The 10,169-nt window shown below is 35.0% G+C and overlaps 1 protein-coding gene across 1 annotated transcript in view; it reads right to left on the reverse strand.

The window, feature by feature from the left end:
- Nucleotides 1-5,525: 5,525 nt before the first annotated feature.
- The window catches only part of LOC137633733 (uncharacterized), an 11,567-nt gene continuing 6,923 nt past the window's right edge, over nucleotides 5,526-10,169 (reverse strand). The window contains exons 2-6 of the mRNA XM_068365979.1: nucleotides 8,873-10,169; nucleotides 8,220-8,362; nucleotides 7,070-7,229; nucleotides 6,223-6,432; nucleotides 5,526-5,544 (exon numbers count right to left, since the gene is read on the reverse strand). The exon at nucleotides 8,873-10,169 is cut by the window's right edge and continues 1,121 nt beyond it. Of these exons, the coding sequence (XP_068222080.1) occupies nucleotides 5,526-5,544; nucleotides 6,223-6,432; nucleotides 7,070-7,229; nucleotides 8,220-8,362; nucleotides 8,873-10,169 (1,829 nt within the window). The remainder of the gene's footprint in view (nucleotides 5,545-6,222; nucleotides 6,433-7,069; nucleotides 7,230-8,219; nucleotides 8,363-8,872) is intronic.

Genomic DNA, 10,169 nt, shown 5'->3' on the forward strand with positions numbered 1-10,169 from the left:
AACTGATATATATTTAGAAACAGTGCGATTTTGTGGAAGGGGAATAACTGTAGTATGCGAGGAAAAAATACATTCTATAAGGGCTATGAATACTGTATTTATCAACAACAAAAATCATTCCTGGTAAGCCATTGATAAAATATTATAACTAAAAGATTATACAGCACCAAGATATTCTCAAAAAAAAATATAAATTATGAATAAAAATATCTTTTCTGCTAACAGTGAAGAAATGCCCCATTGAGAAGGTGGGAAATAAGGGTCATGGGGCATAGACAGATTTGGAAGTCTGAGGACAGGAGTCAGCAGGTGGAGAGCCTCATACTACAGGACCTTCCTGGGGCACTGTAAACCTTTTCTCAGCTGCTGCTTGTTATCAGAATCTGGCATTGAACTATTGTGGACTTCTCTCACTTAGGATCAGATTCCTGTGGAAAGAAACATAGGATTTTAGGTTGAGAAGGTAGATTTTTTCTTTGGGAAGGAATCAAAAGTTATTACAAAGCACATGGAATCTAGGAATTTACTTATAGGGGTTCTAAATTTTGTTTAATAAATCTATTATATCTACCCTTAATCCATTAATAAGGTTGTTTCACTTGTGTGCTGATCAAATGCAAAGCTCTAATGGTACTCACCTGAAGATTGTGACCAAACAGGAGATAGAGTAGTGAGTTCTTTTCAGTTCTGATCAATCAAGAGGCTTTAATCACCTAAGTGGATTCCAGATGATTTGCTGGGATGAAGATGTCCATGTCTTTCCTCTCAAGGAGACTAGACTAATCTTCTTTGATTATGTAAATCTGCAATTAAATGAAGCTGATATTAAAAACTTCTCATGAAGTATATAAAATAGCAATTGAATGAAGGGATCCTCAAAACGGATCATATCTTTCAGTTTTCACATTACATTTATGATAGAACAAAAGGAAACATCTCATATTTATTTCGATAATCTTAATGAATTTACATTTAAAAGGACAATCCGGAATAAAATGGCTCCTTCATTCCAAGTTTTATCAATCGTGAATTTGTCGCAAGAAGGGAAAAGGAGAAATAATAATTGTCATGACCAAATCTTCCATCAGCAAATCTTAAGAAAAATATAGAAGTTGAAGAGAGGAGGCTCAGTGCAAAGAAGTGGAAGATGACTTTAGAGAAGGACAAAGTGAAGGAATGGCTGTTTCTGGTACTCACCGATATCAATCCGGGATGAGAAGTGAAGGAATGAACACTTTGAGAGATGACCTGCTTTTCCCTGAGGTCAGACTCTATTTCCAGAATGCAGATAATGTCTGTTGTTTAGGTACATTGCCTGGCCCATCGGGCCATGCACAGGCTCTTGTGGCCCATAGTAAAAATGTCTCAGAAATGCATTAAAAAACTCTCCAATCCTGCCCAAGTACTGGGTGGATGCAGACTGCCCAGACACCTAAATAAAAAAAAAAAGAACAGAAACGATATCTTATAAGAATGACCTCTCACCAGAGGGCTGATGCAAGTGCCATTTGAAGAAATGGTAGAATTTTCCACAAGAAGTGCAACAAATAATTCTCCTTAAAACATGCAATAAACAAAGAATTAATCTTTTGTGAAAAAAATAGGTTTAATGCATCTTGCTTATTGACTGAAGACAAATTAGGTGAATAAAATCCATATAAAGAATCTATTTAGAAGAGGGGATTTTTACAGTTAGTTTTTAAAGACAAAAGTTGAATGATTGAAAACCCTAAGTTAATCTTTACTTATTTTTGTGATTCAGAAATAAGAAAATAATTTAGGACACAACAGATAAAAGACTTCAAGGTGAAATTATTTTAAGACATTTTATCCGTCTGTGTGTGTCTCTGTCTGTCTGTGCTGACGAAGTGAGACATCCAATCTCTTTCACCTTTGTTTGTTTCTGCTAATAAAATGAAGTTTTACTTCCAACGAAAAGAAAGAGGAAAGATTAATATCAAATTAAATATAAGACAGTACTGGAATATAAAAAGGTTCTAATATAGTTATGATATAGTAAATTATCAAATAAATATATTTTTATCATAAATAATAGTAATGTTAACAATGATAGTATCAATAAAAATGACAATATAGAAAACTTTTGCAAAAGTTATCGACAGGAGAGTAACTTTATTCTTCGCGTTTTATTCATTAGGAACAATAAACTTAGATTTTATTTTATTTTTTTTCCTTTAATTCATTTAGAGTAGTAACTTCAAAGTTTTTAACTTAAAATCTTACCTCATCTTTTTGTCTCAGTTCTGTGTTCTTCATCCTCTCATCAGAAGTTGACTAAATGGGTCTGACTGATGCTGTTCTAACATTTCAGCTTCTCTTCAGTCCAACAGATGACAGTGGACAATATCCCCTTGCACCAGTCAGTCAGTCAGTTAGTCAGTCAGTCAGTCAATCAATGTTCAGTTCTACCAGTTCATCTGATCTGTAAAAAGGAAATAGCATCAACATACGAGGGCAAAACAAAGTTTAAGTGCTATACAAAAGATAAAATGTCTACAATAGAAATCTTGTTGTGATATATCTTCACTCTGATCTTTTATTGCAAAACGAAATGGATCAACTAAATTAATAAGAATATGTAGTAGCAGAGCATATCTATTCATTATCATATAACATTAAATGCAGGATAGAAGTTGTACAAAAACACTTTATATGTAAGTTCACAAAAAAGGATATACTTCTGATAAATATCATTTTGCATGGAGCAAATAGCCTGTTATAAAATGAGTAAAATAAAGGAGTTGTAGACAGGAGTGTCTATACAAAAAAGAGGAAGAAGACTACTTTAGAGAAGGTCACAGATAAGGAATAACTGAGTCTGGTAATTACCACCATTAATCCGAGATAAGCTTTAAAGACCTGTCTTGGGGCTGCTCTCTGAGGTCAGATTCTGATTCCTCAATTCAGAAATTCGCTACAATTCCTTATGGGAGACTCTTTACTTTCGCTCAGGTGTTGACTGGACTCGGTGTTCCCAACCTCCAAAATAAAAACCTGAGGTGAGGAGAGCCACTTTAGACAGAGTATGTCAAGCACCTCGTACCACCAGCCGTGGTTTGGAGCTTTCCTCGTCGATCCTGGCCTCTGACACTCTAGTCAAGGTGTAGCTCAGGTCTTTGCAAGGAAGGACTCGCTGAGTGCAGGGAGATGTCCGAATGACATTTCTCTATAGCGCTGATCAAAGCACCATTAGAGAAGAGGGAGGAACTCCCAAAGAGAAGCTCGTCCCTTAATCATTTCCCTGCAAACATACAATAAACCTACAAAAAATAGTTATTTTGAAAAACAGAATTATCAAATGCCTCTTACTTAATGGTCAATGATGAATTGGTGAAATAAATGAAATTCCTTAAAACCATTATAATAAGATACCTTTTACAATTATTATCTAAAAATAACAGTAGATTGCCTGAAACACCAGAAAAAAAGGTTCACTTCTATTTGGGAAAACTAATCAACTTAAAGACAGCAGAGAAAAAGAAAACCTCAAGCTACAGTTACTGATAATGACTCCTGTGTTCCTCCCTCCGATTCCTTCGGTCTTTCTGTCTGCATGAAAATAAGAGAGACACACCTGACCTAATCTACCTTTGCTTATTTCACACTGATATAGAAGAAATCATTACCTTTTATAGAGTCAAGATTTATATATCATTGTGTGAAAAAGTGAAAATATTCGAAAATAAGTCTAATTGTATATTTTTTTTTTAAATTTATATTCAACATGAATAATGAAAATTAATATTAACGTTACTCTTTTCATTCAATTTATTAGAAATAGTAATTCAAATATTACCCTTTCTATTCCTTTAATTAGGAGCAGTAACTACAAATCTTACATTTTCATTCTATTGATTAAAAGAAATAACTCCTTATCATACCATTTCATACAATTTATTAAGAACAATAACTCAAAATTCTTACCTTGAAAATCCTACCTCATATTATTATTCTCTTCTTCAATGTCAGCTTCAGTTCTGCCTTCCTTCATTTTCTGATAAGAATTTTACTTCATGGGTCTGACGGACGCTGGCCTAACATGTCAGCTTCTCTTAGGTCCAACAGATGACGAGGAACTGTATCCCTGTGCATCAGTCAGCCAGTCAGTCAGTCAGTCAGTCTTCTGTTCTACCAGTTCATCTGTTCTGCAATAAGAAATAGCATCAACATATGAGGCCATTACAAAGTTCAAGTGTTTTACAAAAGATCAAATCTTTGCAATAAACAGATTAGTGTGATAATCCTTTACTTTGATCCTTAATTGCAAAACTAAATTGATTTACTATAATAATATGATTCCTTAGCAGAAAAACTGGTCCATTTTAACATGTAAGTTTACAGAAAAAGTTATACTTTCTGATAAGTTTACTTTAATGTTCAAACTAATCAAATACAGAACAAGAGATTTCACAAAGAACTCACCTGTCTAAAAAGTTATAAGATCCCTTTTTCTCATTTCTTTTTTGTTGCATGATATGAGTCCTTTGAAGGACTTAGGTAAGAATTATGTCTTCATTTACCTCCAGAGAGAGAGAGAGAGAGAGAGAGAGAGAGAGAGAGAGATAGAGAGAGAGAGAGAGACTTCTTGCTGAAGAGCTTATGCTTACAGATTCCGTCCAGAGCTTTGAGGGAAGATTAGGGATATTTCAGAAGACATTATCAATGTAGTCTAATATTGAAAAATAAAATGTTAAAGGTGATGAAAAAAACATTTGTTTTCATTCAGAGATTTATTTATGATGATTTCCACTGTTACTTATTACCTACCATCGCCTCTAATAGCATCAGCAAGACTTGATTATCATGAATAGATGTTAGACAATTTTTAAAGTGAATCTTAGTTCATTCAGGTCTTGCAGCATTTTGCTAAGAATATGACATGATATAATGATTTAACATGATTGAAATGATTTAACAAAAGCAAAGTTCTCAGAATAGATATAAGTGAATAGAACAAATAGGAGAATGAATATAACAATAAACTTAATAATTAAAGTTTCCTAAAAATAGGTTTTTTATGAAAAGACGTTGAACTTTCCCCAACATTTGTTATTATCAAGTAGATGTCTGAGACATGATTAAACAAACACAAACACACCCACACACACACACACACACACACACAGTAGGTTTAAAACTGGAGATTTTTGATATCATGGCGGCAGAAGGCAAATCTTCTCCTTACCATGTTCCCTGGACAACACAATTTACGTCACCTTTTTTCAATATCACATATCAGAATCCTTTACAGAAATCACCTTTATAATCTGAAAGTGAATTTTATAATCTAATCATTATAGAAAGGTAGATTACCATGAATCCCTTATTGGTATTGTAACACTATTTTGACCATTTAATGATGAACAGTGATTATGAATTAGAATTTGGTGATTTGAATTTAGAGTGAGATAAAAAGCATCTGTAGTTGAAGAAATAACTCTGATGAACGTCTTCTTCTTCTCCTTCTTCTTCTTCTTATTCTTCTTCTTCTTCCCCAGCGATTTTTACCGAAGTAAAGGTGACCTGACAAGCAAAGAAGACAACACCATTGAGAAAAAGACATTGGATAAATGCTTTGAATAAACACAAAAGCTGATGATAATAAAACATAGGCGATGATTATTCTATTATTCTATTCATTATTGAAATAAGTAATAATTATAATAAAGGAAAGGCAGAAGAAGAATAGGATGAGAGTTAAAGGTAATGAGAAGATAATTGAAGGGAACTGGAAATACTGATAATTTAAATGGATACAATAATACAATGGAAATTGCTATACATAACTCTCTCTCTCTCTCTCTCTCTCTCTCTCTCTCTCTCTCTCTCTCTCTCTCTCTCTCTCTCTCTCTCTCTACATATATATATATATATATATATATATATATATATATATATATATATATATATATATATATTTATATATACATATATATCTTCTTAAAAATAATAACTAATAATAAAAAAGCAAAAGTCAAATCTTAAAGAAATATAATCTCGAAACTAGGCCTATAGTGAATACAGTTTATTTAACATGGCTCCTCACCTACTGAAAGGTTTGGAACGTTGGTGGAAGAGAGAGAGAGAGAGAGAGAGAGAGAGAGAGAGAGAGAGAGAGAGAGAGAGAGAGAGAGAGAGAGAGATCGTACAACACCTATGAAGAAGAAGTAGAAGAAGTATAAAAAGAAGAAGCAAACTCACCATTGAACACCATTTCTACATCCGGTGGATTCCTCTGCCTTATGATCCATCTCTTCTTCTAAGGCTTCGTCATTTGGTCGTTCTTCTTTTCGGAACCAGATGCTGCCTCTCACCCTGAATCCCTTCAAGGAGGCGAGGAGTCTGAGGATGACCTCAGGGCTCCTCGTCCTCCCCAGGGAACACAGAGGAAACTCGATTGACCAGAACGATCTGTTGGGAAGAAGAAGGAAAGGAATAAAATGGGATGAAATGAAATGAAAAGAAGAAAGGAAATGATGTCACCCACATTTATTCATTATTTTATGCTTTTATTGTTATCTTGTTTCGTTGAGATGGACATGTGCATTCAGACACATACACGCACACACGCACACACACGAATACCAATGGGGAGAAAGAGAGAGCGGGAGGGTGAGTGAGGGAGTGTGTATGTGTTCCTAATAATAGAATAAAAAAAGAGAGCAACGAGGAATTCCAACTTCCCTCGATGCATTCTATTATATGGGATTTCCACGTACATTGTCGGCCTACGGATAGTACCCTTTCACACACACACACACCCACACACACACACACAAACACACACACACACACACACACATATATATATATATATATATATATATATATATATATATATATATATATATATATATATATATATATCCATATCTATTTTCACAGGACATAGGCCTATTTTCTCAGAGTAATAGGTAAACTCAATAATGAATAATATAATAACATGATATAATAATAATTCTCTCTCTCTCTCTCTCTCTCTCTCTCTCTCTCTCTCTCTCTCTCTCTCTCTCTCTCTCTCTCTTCTTAAGGAATGATGTCTCCTCACCTCCTTGCATCCTGTGGTTGCAATGTCCGAAGGATGTCCCCAACCTTCTCGATGTCTTCTTCCTTGACGTCACAGACATTGACATAGACAAGTGGATCCTTCTCCAAGAAAGGGATGGGGCGACTGACGCTGCTGACGTCGTTGACACTGAAGCGAATCCCTGAAAGAGAAAGAAGAAGAAGAAGAAGAAGAAGAAGAAAAAGAAGAACGTTGAGAAAAATGATAATCAAAACTGAACATTTTCTATGTGTTTCTTTCTTAAGATTCTAAAAGAAAATGTCAGATGGGAATAATAATAATAATAATAATAATAATAATAATAATAATAATAATAATAATAATAATAATAATAATAACAGCAACAACAAATTTAGAGGCAAAAGAACTAAACACAGTAGAGCAATGTCTGCCAGTGTGTCTGGGAGGTTGCGTTAATGTGTGTGCGTTTGTGTGTGCGTGTGGGAGTCAATGTGTGTGTGTGTGTGTGTGTGCAAGCGACCATTGTAGCCACTCGCATAAGGAATGTCATCAGTCTCCTCATGAAACCCTCACATTATGCACCATCTAAATAACCTCAGCCAATAACAACTCAGCTTCATTTAATTGACCCAATATAATTGGTCGAAACCTTTTCACTTTCCTTTTGCTGATTGGTTCTCCCGTTCAGATAACTCCGCCCACATCCTTGTAGAGAACCAATCAGCACAGGAAGGAGGCGGAGTCAGGAGGAGACGCATCTGACTATGACTAGTGCCGATATCAGTTTCCTATTCATTACAATCATGATCACAATGATTCATTTCTATCATTAATAATTAAATCAACGCCTTAGAAATAAGACATTTCCTTTTAATATATGGAAGGAAAGAAATTAAAACTTAACATCGAAAGTTTTTATATCAAATTTAAATCAGATGAAAACAATATTTTCCTTTTTGTGAAAATAAAACCTGATTGAGACCTCTGAATATAATGTTCTACATCTATAGAGTAATAATGATGATAATAATGATGTTAACAATGATATTGATAATGATAACAACGATATTAACAGACTGAATGACAGGATGAGGATGAGGGAAAGGAGGCCAGGTATTGTAATGTCCCTCGGAGGAAAAGGAACAGAGAAAATAATATTATTATTACTTACTTAAATTTGTAATCTGTTTTGTCTTTTCCAAAGATTGACAGAAGGCGTCGAGGCTGGGATGGTCCTTGAACATAACAGAGAGACTTCCAATATTTAGAGGGATTTGGAACGTTGGGTCCCAGATGCCCCAGTATTGCTTACAACTGTTCCAAAGAGAAGAAAAGAAAAGAAAGAAATAGTTATTGGATTTGATTGGGAATTTCATTATCAAGTTGATGATGATGATGATGATAATGATGATGATGGCAACAAAAACGAAAAGTGAAAAAGAGTAATTTCGTAAAATATGGAAATTGATATTACCGAAAAATGAGAAAGTAAAATCTGGGCTTTTTGATGTTTAGCCGACTTATTATGAGTCTAATTGTGACAATGATGATAATGATGATACTGACAATATAAAATATATTGTTTACAAGACTCAAGATGATTGTTATACTAAACGTTATGAGTTCTCTCTCTCTCTCTCTCTCTCTCTCTCTCTCTCTCTCTCTCTCTCTCTCTCTCTCTCTCTCTATTAGTAGGCCTATATGTGTGTTCATGTGCATATGTTTGTATGTATGAGCATGTACCAGTGTATTGTTATAGAGATATTTGATTATTATATGTATCTTTATAATGTTCAAAATAACTGTCAAATAATAATAACTTACTCATTGGTGAGTAGATTCTTGATTGACTCTCTCTCTTCTACGGTCGGCTCTGAATCTCCTTTGTAATGGTTATATAGACGTATCTCTGATGGGTTGATGAGATGCCGGCTAAGTTGCCCTTGTAGTTCAACTAACCCATCAGTGTCATTGAGTTCTATTATGATTTCAATTTCCTCTCTGTTTGGGAGAGGGGGATTTGTGGCTCTAAGGAGGGCAATGTACGCATCAATTGTATGATCTTCAATTTCGGTGTTCTCATCAAACAACTCGAACCTCTGTGCTATCCATCTTGAAGAAGAATGATCACATTTGATATTCTTCAAGACTCTTAGGGCAGAGTCTCTGTCGTTCACTCCCGACCTTACTAGGAGTTCCAGTGCCTCAATCTTGGCATCTTCTGACACCTTCATCTCGTCCTCGTCACCCATATGCAATAGGCTGATCATCTGTATCAGCATATTTTGATATTTTCGAAGGTTTTCAGGGAGACTCCCTCCAAGAAGCATTTCAAAGATCTTTGTAGGTGTGGCTGTGTTTACAGATTGGCCCCAGCATTGGTTTGTCAATTTCAGAGGGAAAGACAGAGCTGCCATGAATTCCATCATCCCTTTATGAGGGAAACTGTAATGAAAGAAGCCCTGGGAAGTGGTCACTTTCTTTAGGAAGGCGCCAGTTAGCTCTTCGGCTGGCAATCCCAACCTATGACAAAAGGCAGCCAAATTATTGATGATGGATTCTGGAATATTAATTTCATCTCTTTGTAATGCTTTGAATGATTCCTGACATAATTTTTCTATGGCACGCTTTATGTGAATCTTTAAAAAAGTTGGTGGCAAGTGAGCTGTGTTGGGGTTTCTTGCCAAACGCTCCTCTAATTTTGAGCAAGACAAAAGGTAAAATTGCCAGTAGAGCTCAGCTTCAGTGGTGATGTTGCTTATAACCTCTGGTTTATTCATCCACAGAATTGTTACAAGAGCGAGATTTAAGGGTAGTCTCCACACCTCATGCATAGTGTGCATTGTTTTCCTCAGATACTGTAACAGTTCATCTAATGATTGCAAAGGAGAATTGTCTGACCCCAATACTGCATAATACTTGCTTACAATCTCTTCTCTCTTCTCCTTTGGAATTCCCTCAAGTCTAATTGTAGACACAGTTGTGTAATTAGATTTCACCTGATTGTTGAATCTCTCCTGAAATTCAGGTCTGGTTGTCACAATAACACTAATTTTGCGGGATTTCTTCAGTGTCAAAACATCTAGGAATAATTTTGATGATTTATCATTTAACTCGTCAT

The sequence above is a fragment of the Palaemon carinicauda genome, chromosome 43 (assembly GCF_036898095.1).
Source record: "Palaemon carinicauda isolate YSFRI2023 chromosome 43, ASM3689809v2, whole genome shotgun sequence".
Classification (NCBI taxonomy): domain Eukaryota; kingdom Metazoa; phylum Arthropoda; class Malacostraca; order Decapoda; family Palaemonidae; genus Palaemon; species Palaemon carinicauda.